Source organism: Scyliorhinus canicula, chromosome 10 (genome assembly GCF_902713615.1).
Source record: "Scyliorhinus canicula chromosome 10, sScyCan1.1, whole genome shotgun sequence".
Taxonomy (NCBI): domain Eukaryota; kingdom Metazoa; phylum Chordata; class Chondrichthyes; order Carcharhiniformes; family Scyliorhinidae; genus Scyliorhinus; species Scyliorhinus canicula.
The window spans coordinates 93,261,556-93,278,606 of record NC_052155.1 but is presented as its reverse complement, the minus strand read 5'-3'; the positions used below and the strand labels follow the sequence as shown (position 1 = coordinate 93,278,606).

At 44.8% G+C, this 17,051-nt stretch overlaps 1 protein-coding gene across 4 annotated transcripts in view; it reads left to right on the top strand.

Moving 5' to 3' along the window:
• Positions 1–1,716, top strand: part of atp6v1h (ATPase H+ transporting V1 subunit H) — a 141,926-nt gene extending 140,210 nt beyond the window's left edge. For all 4 annotated transcript variants that reach the window (XM_038809353.1, XM_038809352.1, XM_038809351.1 and 1 more), the window contains one exon: positions 1,324–1,716. In XM_038809353.1, the coding sequence (XP_038665281.1) occupies positions 1,324–1,384 (61 nt within the window). In that variant the 3' untranslated portion in view covers positions 1,385–1,716. The remainder of the gene's footprint in view (positions 1–1,323) is intronic.
• The last annotated feature ends 15,335 nt before the right edge of the window (positions 1,717–17,051 follow it).

The window sequence follows — 17,051 nt, the reverse complement described above, 5'->3', positions numbered from 1 at the left end:
TGCCTCCGGCACCTACGAGGAAATTGCGTGGTCGGAGGGGAAAGTATTTAGACTCTGGAAGGCTACCTCTAATGAGGTGGATAGTTTTACTGTCTCTTCTAGTCGAGGTCCCCTTTTTCGAGCAGGTGCTGTCTGACATAGTTGGACCGGACTCCAGCCACATAAGTGTCCCGGATGGCGACTTCCATGTGCTGCGAGGCCGTGAAGTCCTTGTAGTTACAGTTCCGAACGAGTACCCTCAGGTCGCGTAGATATTCCTCCAGCGATTTTCCCTGGGGCGTTGACGACGTGTGGTGCGGAGATGCCGCGCGAACGCTTCGTTCACCGGCCTTGCGTAATGTCTTTTCAGGATCGAGACCGCGTCTGCGTATGTGGTCGCGTCTTCGATTAGTAAAGAGATTCTGTGGCTCACCCTGGCGTGGAGGAGACTCAGCTTGTGTGCCTCGGTGACGGCGAGGAGGAGGAGGCGAGGTAGGCCTCAAAGCAGCGGAGCCAGTGTGAGAAGATTCCTTTGGCTTCAGCTGCCTGTGGGTCAAGTTCCAGTCAATCAGGTTTGAGGGCAGCTTCCATTGTGATATCTTAGCTTATTAAATTGATTCGACCATTAATTCACACGAGACGATTAGTAGAACTGAACAGTGGTTTTAATAAGCTAGATCTGTGCCTGCCTGCGACTGCTCTGTACTGAGTGCTGCCTACAGGCTGCAGGTTTATATACCACCCCCAAGGGGGTGGAGCCAAATGCGGAGCCCACAGGGGCATCAACATAATACAATACAGTGGTGAATTGGAGTAGCAATACGTTCACAGTGATGCTGCAGTTCTTTTTTTACTTTTTCCAATTAAGGGGCAATTTAGCGTGTCCAATCCACCTAACATGCACATCTTTGGGATGTGGAGGCGAAACCCATGCAAGCACGGGGTGAATGTGCAAACTCCACACAGACAGTGACCCAGAGCCGGATCGAACCTGGGACCTTGCGCCGTGAGGCAACAGGGCTAACTCACTGCGCCACCGTGCTGCCCCCCCCCCCCGTGATGCTGCAATTCTGTGGTGGTGTAGCACAGATTCTTTTTTTCTTTATTTGCTCTACACCATGGTAAGAATTCAGTTTTCCCTTTGTTTTATTAAATGAAGTTTATTTAATATGTATTGATTTCTTTTATGTCTTCATTTTGTAAACCTATGGTTTCTTTTAGAATTAAATGTGTAATGCATTGTTGTATGCTATGAAAAGGGCCTTGCATTTTGATGAACAATTTTACTGAACACAAATTGCTCTTTAAAAGCAAACATGCTAACCGTGATCCTATTACTTGTAGGGAGTACCTTGGGAAACAGCTTCAATCAGAACAACCACCAACCGTCACCACCAGAAGTTGAATTTCTGTACTCCTGTTGCAATCTATGCTAAAATAATTGTTCCTAGAACTGTAAAAGGAAATAGTTTCTGAATATATTGAACGAAGCATATATCTTGGTGGATAATTTGTGTTTTTCCATATGACCACACTCTCTACATTTCCTTATGCTGTGATGTATTTAGTGAAATAGCAAATAAATCCTGATTAATGCAGCTTACTGTTTGAGCATAAAAGTATGTACATAATGAATAACCTGAAAGATCTGTTGTTTGAACAAGCTATCAATTATTTATGCCTTTGTCTTTGATTTCACAGTAATGTTTCCAATAAAAGAAATGAGCATACTCTAAAGTAGTTCTGTGCTGTGATTTGTTTGGTACTGTCTGTCATCTGTTAACTGAAACAACTTCCTCTGTGGACCTGAATCATTAATAATAATAACAAAAGAAATTGCTTGATAAACTCAGTAGGTCTGGCAGCATCTGTGGAGAGTGAAACATAGTTAATGTTTCGAGTCCATATAACCCTTCTGTAGAACTGAAAGGGAATAGAAATATGATTAATTATACACTTGGAGAGGGGGAATGGGACAGAGTGACAGATCAGAGTTAAGGAGAGATTGACAAAGATGGCATGGACATGAGACAAAGGGGCTGTTAATTGTGCCATTAGGGACTGAAGAGTTAATAGTGGAAAAGGTAGGATAGCAGAAAGTGTTAATAGGAAAACAAAGGTCAGTGCTCAGTGGGAGCAAAATTGGACAACAAAGAACAGTGTCATGTGGGGGAGGGGTAGGTTATGTTGTGACAAGCTTGGGGAACTGAATAAAACAAAAGGGGAAGTCAAGATGAAGGGGAAAGCTCACAGCTTAAAGTTAAGAAAAGAATGGAAATCCAGTCGGACAGAGGAGTACTGTAGTAGAATCATTAGGTTATTCATGGAAGACCCATCCTTCCCAACCTAGCCTCTCGCCTGCGGTGCGGTGATCCTCCACCAGTCCGCCCTCCCCCTCAAAGGGGAAAGTTGCCTACGGTCACCTGGGACTGTGGCAACTTTACTTTTACCTAGAATCGTTAGCCCCGTTTAACTTTTATGTTTTTGAAGAACCACAGAGCACTACACATTTTTCCAATGATGTTTGTGATGGAGGTATTATTCATGCTTTTTTAAAAAATCACTATTACAAGGTTTCCCAAACTTTGAGCCGCGGAATTCCTAGTGACCTCCCAAGTACACCAGGGAACCCCAAGCATTCTAAAGATACCAACACCCTTTTACCTCCCGCATAAAGTAGATGCGAACACAAATCAAATAGAAACCAATCTTTTCTAGCTATATCTGTGTATATATTAGGAATTGGGAAGAGGCACACTCTCAAAAATATTTGCCAGCTACATAGCCTTCTTGCATTAACTCCTGGCCAAGCCAACCTCTCCCATGGCCCTTTAATATCAACCCCGAAACATAGTACTGTATCTATATTAGGATGGGGTCATCTAAAAATTTCTCTTGAGTCCTACATTTTGTCATTTTTAAAGGGAGGAGTGATGCTGGGAAGCTGGTACTCATATCGGACACACACCTCTCTCGAGCACAAACACTTATCCCTTTCTCACACACGCGTTTCTCCCACACATGCATCTCTCTCCTACACACGTCTCCCACTCCCACACGTTACAATCCCAGACCAGACCCCAACAGTGGCTCGGATACAGGACCTACAGCCCAATATTTTAAACCAAAGAGTAAATGCTGGAAAAACTCAGCAGGTCTGGCAGCATGTGTAGGTCCCTACTGATGCTGCCAGACCTGCTGAGATTTTCCAGCATTTTCTCCTTGGTTTCAGATTCCAGCATCCGTAGTAATTTGCTTTTACCCCAATATTTTAATTTATTTGCAAGACTGCAGAAAGAATGATTCGCTCCAGGAGCAATTGCATGAAAAGATAGGGTTTTAATATTTTAAAACAAAACTTTATTACGAATGCAATATTAAACTCTAACTTCACAAAGAACAGCTTATAATTATCCCTTAAAACTACTACTCAATTTCTCATTAAACAACATGAATAGAAACATACAGTTCTCAATTCATTTAAAGTTAGCAGGTATAAAGTAATACTTGCTTTGCAGAACAGATTCTTGACCCCACTTAGAGCCCCTGCAGGCTGGGCCTGAATGTCAAGAAATAGCTGCTTCAACTGTGTCGTTTCAGCCTCTTCTTCAGACAAGCCTGCTCTGCTTTTAAATGATGTGGCAATGCCGGTGTTGGACTGGGGTGAGCACAGTAAGAAGTCTTACAACACCCGGTTAAAGTCCAACAGGTTTGTTTCAAACACTAGCTTTCGGAGCACTGCTCCTTCCTCGAGGAGCATTGCTCCGAAAGCTAGTGTTGGAAACAAACCTGTTGGACTTTAACCGGATGTTGTAAGACTTCTTACTGCTGTTAAATATTACTCCTCTTTTTCCTACTGGGAAAGAAAACTGCCTTCACTTGTGGACTCTATAGTAGCGCTGATCAGCACCCGGCTGCAACCTCCCTGGGGAGGCCGAAGAATCGAGGGAGGCCGGTGGATCCCATGCAGGTAGGTTATAAGTAGATTTACAAACCACTTCCGCGAGCGTCATTTGGTCCAGCCCATTTGGGGTAAGGTTCCGACTCTGATATATCGCAGGACTTCAGAGAATCTCATGAGGCGTGGAGCCTATCTGAAGACTTGCTGCAAGCCTCCTGGCATTCTCAGTCCGCGTTGTGCGCAGGTGAGAGCCCTATGTGTGAGGCCGGGATTGAAGTGCATGGGGTTCGCCTTCCCGGTAGGGGCACTATTCAGGGAGCAATTCAGGGCATGCTAATAGGGCAGCACTCTGCCCATGTGAATCTAGAGCAATTCCCATTCCTGCTGGCATATGATTCGCTGGGGCCACAATTGATGGTGGATCGTTTGACAAGCCGGAGTTGCTTATAAGCACTCCACCAACCCACACATTCTCATTCAAGCCAAGTAGATGGCACTGAGGAGACCTGCACCATGATTTCTGGACACTGGTCTGGGTCAGATGCTGGATGTAGTGGAGGAGAAGTGGAATACCCTATTCCCAGGGTGGGTAGGAGACACCAGCCTGCCACCCTGAACTGGGCCTGAGGAGGAGACAGCGGTGGTCAATGCTGCCAGCCTGGACAGGTGGACTGGCACGCAATGTGAGAAGAAGATGAATGACCACCTTCGGGCAGCACCTCTGTTCTCCTGGCCCTCTTGCCCCTTACTCTTCACATCATACGCTCCACTCCCATAGAAGCCAATCAAAATCCATTTGCCTGCATCTCCCTCACATCCCATCCTGCACCAAATCCCAACATTGACATTGTCCTCTTTGGCCAGATGTGTTGCACATAATTGCCACCAACTAGAGACCCCCTTGTAGAACTCACCTCCATGCGTTGGTAACCATGTCCTTTATGTGTCGCCTAGGAAAAGGCAAACCACAATCAATGGGAGCGAGAGAAAACCAGAGGGAGCGTCCTGGACCTCGTGGCTCCCCTCAGTGGAACAGAAGACACTGGAATTAATAATAATCTTTATTAGTGTCACAAGTACACTTGCATGAACACTGCATTGAAGTAACTGGCAGGAATCAGACTTTGTAAAACAACGAGAAGCACCAGAGATCATCTCACAGCGAGTCATCATCATCCTTTGTCCCGTGGACAAGACCCACTGATACTGCCTGTCCAGGGTCAACACCCTGGCATGATGCTTGTAGGACACTGGGTGGGGGGAGAGGGAGCTAGGGTGGTAGGATGGTGTGAAGGGAGGAGGGACGGGAGTCGGAGTGAACAGAGGAGGGACGGTTGGTGCAGTGAAGGGAGGAAGGTGTGGAAAGGTGCAGTGAAGAGGAGGGTCTGGGAAGGTGGAGTGAAGGGAAGAGGGACGTGAGGTGGAGTGAAGGGAGGAGGGACGGGGAGGTGGAGTGAAGAAGGGAGGAGGGGCGGGAGGTGGAGTGAAGTGAGGAGGGACAGGGAAGGTGGAGTGAGAGGAGGAGGGACGGAAGGTGCGGCGAAGGGACAGGGAAGGGAGGGACAGGGAAGGTGCGGTGAAGGGAGGAGGGACAGGATAGGATGTGAACAGCTGTGGGGAAGGGGGCACCACTTTGGGGGGGTGTGATATGGAGATGTGGGACAGGGTGGTGTAGCTCTTAGTTGGCAAATCGGTAGGTGATGAGATTGTCTCATGTGCAGCGGCCTGAAGCATACGTTGGCCGGCCTGCCATGCCAGCCCAGTTTCAGTGCCTGGTTCTTCCTAGTTGTCCTCATGAGATGAGGCCCTCCATTCTTTGTCCAACATGTCGCCCTTCTGCTTCACGATGTGGAGCAAGACACAGCAGCCCAGCATAATGTTAGAGACCCTCCTGGGGCTATATTGGAGAGGCCCCCCCAGTGATCCAGACATCGGGAACGCATCTTGAGGACAAAGATGCACTGCTCTATGATGCTCCTGAATGCTACGTGGGCATCGTTATAACCAGTCCCCGGGTCGGTCTTGTGCCTCCTGGCAGGCGCCATTAGCTAAGACCTCAGCGGGTAACATGTCACCCAAGAGCCAATGCCTCACCAGGGGGACGCCCCAAATCCACAGACCTAGCACCAAGTCACTGCCCGTTACTCCACCTTGTCGACTCAGCCATCCTCCAGCAAGCGTGACAATTTTGAACACATTCTGCAAGTGTGCTTCCCTTCTCTATCCCCCTGAGCAGCTGTGGCTCTCAGTCCCCGTTTGTAAATGCTTGTAGTAATTCGCACCCGCTTGGCTTCCGTCTGAGAGTGCGAAACATCGCGGAAGAGCAGAGCATGCTGGGTCCAACCCACTAATTACATTTAAATCCATGAAAATGTTGATTTTGCATGCCCCCGTCGGTGCAGGGTACAAACCTCGTTTTCGCTACCATGGATGGCGCCTGAATTGATGCCCGATTGCAATTCACGTTTCCGGCGTCGTGAAGCAAAGAATCCAGACCCTTATGTTTCTTACAGGAACTGATATCAACATTAGGGTGCAAGTTACTGATTTGCCTCCAGCCTGGAGAATGCTTCATTGTGAAGTTTGTTTCCCCTTGATTATTTTGGTGTCTTGGCTACAGCGGATCAAGAGTGCTTCTATTTGTGCATTTTACATTCCGTACACTCTCCTAATAACAGGAACTAGGTTTTACCACTACTGCTTTGAAAAAGTTGTTCAGGTGCTACTGTTGGCTGGAAATCAGTCCTTAAACATAAACTTCAACATTTTGAGTTAGTCGCTTCCCGAGCAGAGCAAGAATCCATCAACAAGATTAAATTTGAGAGATTAAATCAAAAAAGTGCTGGAAATACTCAATAGGTCAGGCAGCATCTGTGGAGTGAAAAAGCATTAACCTTTCAAGTCAAGATGACCTTTCACCAGAACAGATTAAATTTGAAAGATGTGCCTTAAACAATATCATACTGCCACAACCACGTAAAGTGTGTGTCCCTGAAGCCGTTGAGATGTACATGTATTTTGCCCCCTTTTATGAATAGTCCAATTTAAAAATAATCCAGCAGACAAGCTTTAGTCTTAAAATAAAGGTTAGTTTGTTACAAAACTGCTGCAAAAGGTTTATTTAAAAGTTATAAAGATATTAACTAAAATGCAGTTACAAAGATTATAAGTTCATAAGATATAGGAACAGAATTAGGCCATTTGACCCATCGAGTCTGCTCCGCCATTCTATCATGGCTGATATGTTCCTCATCTGCTACCTACAATGTTACAGGCCAAGAGCTGGATTACGAAATCAGCCAGAGCATCTCCCCCATAGAACACATGACCTAAGAGTGGGAGTAGGCAAATTAGTCTCCCGAGCCTAATACCCTCAATGAGATTATGGCTGATCCCATCCTGGCCTCAGTTCCACTGTCCTGCCCGTTCTCCATAACCCTTCAATTCGTTATCAATTAAAAATCTGTCGAACTCCTCCTTAAATTTACTCTAATCCTGATGCACCACACTGTGGGGTAGCGAATTCCACAGATTCACAATCATATGGGAGAAGTAGTTTTTCCTCAAATCTGTTTTAAATTTGCTACCTTTTATTCTAAGATTATGACCTCTCATTTTAGAATGCCCCACAAGAGGAAGTATCAGCTCTACGTCTTCTTTATCCATGGCTTTTGGCATCTTGTATACATCAATTTGATCTTCCCTCATTCGTCTGAGCTCTAGAGAGTATCGGCCTAAACTGTTCAATCTCTCCTCATATGGCAAACCCCTCATCTCTGGAATCAATCTAGTGAACCTCCTCTGAACTGCCTCCAATGCCACTATGTCTTTCCTCAAATAAGGGGACCAAAACTGTGCACAATACTCAAGGTGCGGTCTTATCAATGCCTTGTATAGTTGCAAAAACACTTCCTTACCTTTATAGTCCATTCCTTTTGCTATAAATGGCATTTGCTTTCCTCATTAGCTGCTGCACCTGCATGCTTGTTTTCTGTGACTCATGCACGAGGACACCCAGACCCTTCTGCACTGGAGCACCCTGAAGTCTCTCCCCATTTAGATAATAAGTTGTCTTCCCATTTTTTTGACCAAAATGCATGACCTCACACTTATCCACGTTAAACTCCATCTGCCACATTTTGGTCCACTCTCCTAACCTATCTATATCCATTTGTAAGGCCCTTATTTCTTCACTGTAACTTACTGACCCACCTATTTTTGTGTCATCTGCGAATTTGGCTACAGAACCTTCAACCCCTGGATCCAAGACATGAATATAGATTGTAAATAGCTGGGATCCAAGGACTGAACCCTGTGGCACCCCACTAGTTACATCTTGCCACCCAGAAAAAGACCCATTTATCCTGACTCTCTGTCTCCTGTCCGTCAGCCAGTCTTCTATCCAAGCTAATAAGTTACCCCTAATCCCATGTGATCTCACCTTGTGAATTAACCTTCTGTGTGACACCTTATCAAATACCTTCTGGAAGTCCAGATATACTACATCTGCAGGATCCCCATATCCACTTTGCTTGTTATATCTTCGAAGAACTCCAGTAAATTAAGCAAACATGATTTGCCCTTCATAAAGCCTGGCTGGCTCTGATGGATAGCGCTTTGGCTTTCCAAATGTCTTGATATTACATCTTTGATAATTGATTCTAACAATTTTCCAACAACAGATGTTAAACTAACCTTCTGTAATTTCCCATATTCTGCCTCCCTCCCTTTTTGAATGAGGTATTTACGTTAGTATTTTTTCAATCCACAGGTATCTTTCCCGTGTCCAGGAAATTTTGGAATATTATAATCATTGGATCCACCTCTGCTGCCACTTCCTTTAACACTCTAGGACAGGGGTGGGCAAACTACGGCCCGCGGGCCGCATGCGGCCCGCCAAAGGTATTTCTGCGGCCCACCAAGTCATTAAAAAAAAAAAAAATTCTTTAAAAAAAAATTTTTTTTTTTTTTTTTTAAGGTTAATGGGGGGGGGGGCTGTTGGGTTACTTACTGGTATAGGGTGGATACGTTGACTTGAGTAGGGTGATCATTGCTCGGCACAACGTCGAGGGCTGACGGGCCTGTTCTGTGCTGTACTGTTCTATGTTCTATATGAGGCGCCCAAAATCATAACCGGGTGAAGTAATTATTTTACATAATATACTATGCGGCCCTTTGTGAATTGTGAATTTCTGAATGTGGCCCTTGCACGGAAAAGTTTGCCCACCCCTGCTCTAGGATGTAGGCCATCAGGCCCTGGGGACCTATCTGCCCTCAATCCCAAGAGTTTGTTGAGTAACGTTTCCCTATTGATGCTGATTGTTCCAAGTTCCACCCTTTTCATTACCTCCGAATTGCTTATTCCTAGAGGAATGGGACTAGTGGCCTCCACCGTGAAAACTGAGGCAAAGTATTGATTTAGCATCTCTGCCATTTCTGTGTTCCTCACTATTAACTCACAACGTTCACCTAGTGGCTCTCTTCCCTTTTATGTATCTGTAGAAGCTTTTGCTATCCTTTTTGATATTCTGCGCTAGTTTAAAAAAAATAATTTACCTTATCTCATTTTATTACTTTTTTAGCATCCCAATCTGCCACTGGCCTTTGCAATATGATATACTTTAGTTTTTGTCTTTATAATGTCCTTAACCTCCTTGTTTAGCCATGGATATTTTTTACCCCTCTTCCCATCTTTCTTCCTCACTGGCATATATTTTAGTTATGAGTGTTATGGGCGAGGTGTTTTCAGAACCCCAAAATGTATCATGGAGTTCAACCAACCCCCATCTTTAATGGATTGTTGCTTTTGAAGCACACGGCTTGTTCCCCAGGTGTAGTATTACAATTATGGACACACGGTTTTTAAAACAAAACAATGTTTATTCCATGAACTCAAATTAACCTTTTAAATAAACATTGGATCTCTTAACACCCCTTACTTCAAAGATAACCCCGAAAATAATACAACACTACCCAATCCTGCAAACTGTTCCATTACACATCCAAAAGACTTAACAAATCCTTCAAGCAGAAGCACATTAGATTTATATTCAATACTGAGACCTTTTTACAATCCGATGTCACCAAAGGATTAAGAGATAGTCCTTCATGGCAGAGATCACCAGCAATGCAGCTCACAGCCACACCCAAGCTTTCTTCAAACTGAAACTAAAAACCCAGAACTAACTTCAAAATGGCCAAACTGAGCTCAGCTCCACCCACTCTCTGACATCACTATTTGCTTAAAGGTACATTGCTTAAACATTCATTTCTTAAAGGTACTCTCACATGACACCTCCCCACAAGAAAAAAAAATAAACCATCAACTTCAAGATGGTTTCATTTTTCACTTTTGCACCATCCACTAAGAAATGCACACAGTAAATATACGTTTTTGTTTACAAAAAACAACACACGCAAACAGGCATAATCATAAAGTTCATTTTTCCCGTTCTTCTTCCTCCAACCAAAAACCTTCTCGATTGACAGTCTCTTTCAAACAAGAAAGTCTCTGCACGATGCATCCATTCCTCTACCTCTTGCCATTTCTCTTTAGAATCAGATACTGACCACTGAGCCCCCTGCAATTCTCCAATACAGGAGCATTAGTGATCACAGCATTCAGGCAGTCAAATGCCTGTTGAAAGTCCACTGTCCATTGAAATTTTTTACGTTTCTTCAGCAATTCCATCAGTGAGCAACCACACTACAAATCTTTTGCACAAAGGTTCAATCAAATTCATTCATGCTAAGAGATCACATTATTTCCCTTTGCCTTGAGGGTATCGGAAACTCCTCACGGAAAGTGATTCGGGCTTCTCCAAATTCATTTTCGGCTAGGTTCATCACCAAACCCGCTGCCTGAAGTCGATCGTAGAACTCCATACGATGTTTAAAATGTTCTTTCCATGACTGGAAGTTGGAAATAAAAGTAGATTGTCCCACTTTCTCAATACAATCCTTCAAATGTGGGATAGGGTAAGAGTCCGTTCTTGTAACTGCATTCACCTTTCGATAGTCCACACACAGCCATTGGGTACCGTCTGGTTTAGGTACCATCACTATGGGTAAACTCCATTGGCTGCAATCCACTTCAATTGTGCCAATTTTAAAGGGTTAAGTCTATATGGATGTTGTTTGATAGGAACAGCATTTCCCACATCTACATCATTTATAGCCATTTTAGTACTTCCCAATTTATCTCTACAAACTTGCCCATGTGATACCAATAACCCTTTCAGGTCAGTTTGTTTTTCCTCTGGAAGGTAACTTAAAACAATTCATCCCAATTTTTAAGAACATCCTCATTTTCCAATTTAATTTGAGGTATGTCAAATTCACAGTCATCTGGATTTGGTTCGTCACTTTGAGTTAGAATCATTAAAAACTCCTTTTCTCTCCTTCCCTGTCAAAGTACCTTTGAAGCATATTCACATGACACACTCGGTGAGTCTTCCTTCTATCTCGTGTTTTTACCACTTAATTCACCTCACTTAATTTCCTTTCAATCTGATATGGTCCACAAAACCTAGCTTTTAAAGGCGCCCCTACCACCGGTAACAACACTAAAACTTTATCTCCACTTGCAAAACTACGAACTGTGGACATTTTGTGCAACTTTCAAATGTTGTCCAGCTAATTCACCTGCTCTATTTAATCGTTCCCTAAAATTTGACATGTAATCCAATAGTGTAATTTCCGATTTCTCACTCACCAATTTTTGTTTGATCAATTTAAGTGGTCCTCTTAACTCATGACCAAAAATTAGTTCAAAAGGACTGAATTTGGTTGACTCATTAGGTACATATCTAATTCCAAACAGTACGAATGTAATTCCTTTATCCCAATCCTCTGGATAATCTTGACAATAAGCCCTCAAAATTGTCTTTAATGTCTAATGCCACCTTTCTAACGCTCCCTGCGATTCTGGATGGTACGCAGTTGATTTATATAGTTTTATTCCTAAACTATCCATAAATTCTTTGAATAACTTTGAGGTAAAATTTGATCCTTGATCCGATTGTATTTCTGTGGGTAGTCCATATCTAGTAAAGAATTTAAGTAACTCCTCCACAATCGTTTTAGCTGTGTAGCCACCTGGGGTGGCCACGTCCCAATTCCAAAATGGATGCCCGCAAAGATAACAGGGAAAATTGACCAGCCACAGGAAAACAAGCAGGTGCAAGGTATCATGTGTATTAAGATTTGCAGAACACAGACAGAACCGAAACCAATAGCCATCTACATACTAATGAGCAATCCCCAGGAACAATTAGAAACATTGAATCAATCTGGACCAAGAGAGACTCCCTGGCGCCAGCGGGAGCCAGGACAAAGGCAGGCCAACGGACACATAGGGCCCGCCCAACGATCAGGGAACAACTCCAGTATTGGAGGAAATCGATAAAAACAATTGGGACATGGTCCAATCGATTGGAACCAAGTCCGTGGACCGCCCACAAGGGCACAAAACCCCTGGAGACTATAAAGTAGAGTCCCCAACTTCAGTTCGCTCTCTTGGCAGCTCTCAAAGAACTCTTGACCGTGACTCTCAACAAGGAGAGACCTGCCTAGCAGTTGCACCAACCAAGTAAGTCTCCAGTCAACGCACGCTACAAGATAGGTGCTCCCAGCTACTATTCCATACCAGCTTGAAGCCCGAAGACTCAGAACCGGACAAAGGCCATTGTTCCTCTGACCTGGTGGGCCATTTGAAAGCTAAGAATAGGCCTTTAGTTGTAGTGATAGTCTAGTAAGTAGAGTTTTATGCATGAGTAGTGATTGACTGTGTGTATACTAAATGTGTTTTGATTTGAAACTTACTAACTGGTGTATTGAGTTATTGATCAGCACTTGGCTTTGAACCTCGTGGTGGTATCAGAAAGATACCTGGCGACTCTAGAGCAAAGGTTATGAAAACAGAGCAATTAGGTAAAAGCAACACTTAGCAACAGCTGTAATATTACATAGAACATAGAACATAGAACAGTACAGCACAGAACAGGCCCTTCGGCCCTCAATGTTGTGCCGAGCCATGATCACCCCACTCAAACCCACGTATCCACCCTATACCCGTAACCCAACAATCCCCCCTTAACCTTACTTTTATTAGGACACTATGGGCAATTCAGCATGGCCAATCCACCTAACCCGCACATCTTTGGACTGTGGGAGGAAACCGGAGCACCCGGAGGAAACCCACGCACACAGGGGGAGGACGTGCAGACTCCACACAGACAGTGACCCAGCCGGGAATCGAACCTGGGACCCTGGAGCTGTGAAGCATTTATGCTAACCACCATGCTACCCTGCTGGAGGGCCTCTGGAAACCGAGTAGACACATCCATTATAGTCAAAAGATATTGATTCCCACTTTTGGTTTTAGGAAGCGGTCCTACACAATCAATTAGGACCCTCGTAAAAGGTTCCTCAAATGCTGGAATGGGTATTAAGGGCACTGGTTTTATCACTGCTTGAGGTTTCCCTATCACTTGACATGTGTGACATGATTGACAAAATTTAACTACATCTTTATGTAGTCCAGGGCAATAAAAATGTTTCTGCATTTTAGCTTGAGTTTTTCTTATTCCCAAATGATCTCCCACTGGTACCTCATGTGCAACACGCAACACCTCCTTTCTATACCTTACTGGCAATACTACTTGATGAACTTCTGCCCACTTTTCATCCATCTGCATATGTACAGGTTTCCATTTTCTCATCAAGACATCACTTTTATGGTAATAACACTCTGGTGTAGTCTCAGATTCCTCTTCCGTATGTGCTTTCTGATACATCCGTTTTATTTCTACATCTTTGTGTTGTAACTCTGCCAATTTTCCTGATTTAAAAACATCCGCCTCATCCTCAGAGACCGTGTTAAGGTACTGGAGCTGGAGCTGGATGAACTTCGGATCATCCGGGAGGCAGAGGGGGTTACAGAGAAGAGTTACAGGGAGGTAGCCACACCAAAGGTACTGGACAGGAGTAGCTGGGTTACAGTCAGGGGAAAGAAAACTAACAGGCAGACAGTGCAGGGATCCCTCGTGGCCGTTCCCCTTCAAAACAAGTATACCGTTTTGGATGCTGTTGGGGGGGATGACCTACCGGGGGAAGGCCGCAGCGGCCAGGTCTCTGGCACTGAGTCTGGCTCTGCAGCTCAGAAGGGAAGGGGGGAGCATAAAAAAGCAATAGTAATAGGAGATTCAATGGTTAGGGGAATAGATAGGAGATTCTGTGGTTGCGAGCGAGACTCCCGAAAGGTATGTTGCCTCACGGGTGCCAGGGCCAGGGATGTCTCGGATCGTGTCTTCAGGATCCTGAAGGGGGAGGGTGAGCAGCCAGAAGTCGTGGTGCACATTGGTACCAACGATGTAGGTAGGAAAAAGGGTGTGGAGGTAATAAACAAGTTTAGGGAGTTAGGCTGGAAGTTAAAGGCCAGGACAGACAGAGTTGTCATCTCTGGTTTGTTGCCGGTGCCACGTGATAGCGAGGCTAGGAATAGGGAGAGAGTGCAGTTGAACACGTGGCTGCAGGAATGGTGTAGGAGGGAGGACTTCAGGTATTTGGATAATTGGAGCGCATTCTGGGGAAGGTGGGACCTGTACAAGCAGGACGGGTTGCATCTGAACCAGAGGGGCACCAATATCCTGGGGGGGGGAGGTTTTCTAGTACTCTTCGGGAGGGTTTAAACTAATTTGGCAGGGGAATGGGAACCGGATCTGTAGTACAGCAACTAAGGAAGACGATAGTCAGGACGCCAAAGCACGTAGTGATGCAGTGGGGAAGGTAACAATGACAAAGGAGAGTACTTGCAGGCAAGGAGATGGGTTGAAGTGTGTATACTTTAATGCAAGAAGCATCAGGAATAAGGTGGGTGAACTTAAGGCATGGATTGGTACTTGGGACTACGATGTGGTGGCCATCACGGAAACTTGGATAGAAGAGGGGCAGAAATGGTTGTTGGAGGTCCCTGGTTATAGATGTTTCAACAAGATTAGGGAGGATGGTAAAAGAGGTGGGGGGGGGGGGGGGGGGTGACATTGTTAATTAGAGATAGTGTAACAGCTGCAGAAAGGCAGTTCGAGGGGGATCTGCCTACTGAGGTAATATGGGTTGAAGTCAGAAATAGGAAAGGAGCAGTCACCTTGTTGGGAGTTTTCCATAGGCCCCCCAATAGCAGCAGAGATGTGGAGGAATAGATTGGGAAACAGATTTTGGAAAGTTGCAGAAGTCACAGGGTAGTAGTCATGGGTGACTTCAATTTCCCAAACATTGAGTGGAAACTCTTTAGATCAAATAGTTTGGATGGGGTAGTGTTTGTGCAGTGTGTCCAGGAAGCTTTTCTAACACAGTATGTAGATTGTCCGACCAGAGGGGAGGCCATATTGGATTTAGCACTTGGTAATGAACTAGGGCAGGTGATAGATTTGTTAGTAGGGGAGCATTTTGGAGGTAGTGACCACAATTCTGTGACTTTCACTTTAGTTATGGAGAGGGATAGGTGCATGCAACAAGGCAAGGTTTATAATTGGGGGAAGGGTAAATACAATGCTGTCAGACAAGAATTGAAGTGCAGAAGTTGGTAACATAGGCTGTCAGGGAAGGACACAAGTGAAATGTGGAACTTGTTCAAGGAACAGGTACTGCGTGTCTTTGATATGTATGTCCCCGTCAGGCAGGGAAGAGATGGTCGAGTGAGGGAACCATGGTTGACAAGAGAGGTTGAACGTCTTGTTAAGAGGAAGAAGGAGACTTATGTAAGGCTGAAGAAACAAGGTTCAGACGGGGCGCTGGAGGGATACAAGATAGCCAGTAGGGAACTGAAGAAAGGGATTAGGAGAGCTAAGAGAGGGCATGAAAAATCTTTGGCGTGTAGGATCAAGGAAAACCCCAAGGCCTTTTACACATATGTGAGAAATATGAGAATGACTAGAGCGAGGGTAGGTCCGATTAAGGACAGTAGCGGGAGATTGTGTATTGAGTCTGAAGAGATAGGAGAGGTCTTGAACAAGTATTTTTCTTCAGTATTTACAAACGAGAGGGGCCATATTGTTGGAGAGGACAGCGTGAAGCAGACTGATAAGCTTGAGGAGATACTTGTCAGGAAGGAAGATGTGTTGCGCGTTTTGAAAAACTTGAGGATAGACAAGTCCCCCGGGCCTGACGGGATATATCCAAGGATTCTATGGGAAGCAAGAAATGAAATTGCAGAGCCGTTGGCAATGATCTTTTCGTCCTCGCTGTCAACAGGGGTGGTACCAGAGGATTGGAGAGTGGCGAATGTCGTGCCCCTGTTCAAAAAAGGGAATAGGGATAACCCTGGGAATTACAGGCCAGTTAGTCTTACTTCGGTGGTAGGCAATGTAATGGAAAGGGTACTGAGGGATAGGATTTCTGAGCATCTGGAAAGGCATTGCTTGATTAGGGATAGTCAGCACGGATTTGTGAGGGGTAGGTCTTGCCTTACAAGTCTTATTGACTTCTTTGAGGAGGTGACCAAGCATGTGGATGAAGGTAAAGCAGTGGATGTAGTGTACATGGATTTTAATAAGGCATTTGATAAGGTTCCCCATGGTAGGCTTATGCAGAAAGTAAGGAGGCATGGGATAGTGGGAAATTTGGCCAGTTGGATAACAAACTGGCTAACCGATAGAAGACAGAGAGTGGTGGTGGATGGCAAATATTCAGCCTGGAGCCCAGTTATCAGTGGCGTACCGCAGGGATCAGTTCTGGGTCCTCTGCTGTTTGTGATTTTCATTAACCACTTGGATGAGGGAGTTGAAGGGTGGGTCAGTAAATTTGCAGATGATACGAAGATTGGTGGAGTTGTGGATAGTGAGGAGGGCTGTTGTCGGCTTCAAAGAGACATAGATAGAATGCAGAGCTGGGCTGAGAAGTGGCAGATGGAGTTTAACCCTGACAAGTGTGAGGTTGTCCATTTTGGAAGGACAAATATGAATGCGGAATATAGGGTTAATGGTAGGGTTCTTGGCAATGTGGAGGAGCAGAGAGATCTTGGGGTCTATGTTCATAGATCTTTGAAAGTTGCCACTCAAGTGGATAGAGCTGTGAAGAAGGCCTATGGTGTGCTAGCGTTCATTAGCAGAGGGATTGAATTTAAGAGCCGTGAGGTGATGATGCAGCTGTACAAAACCTTGGTCAGGCCACA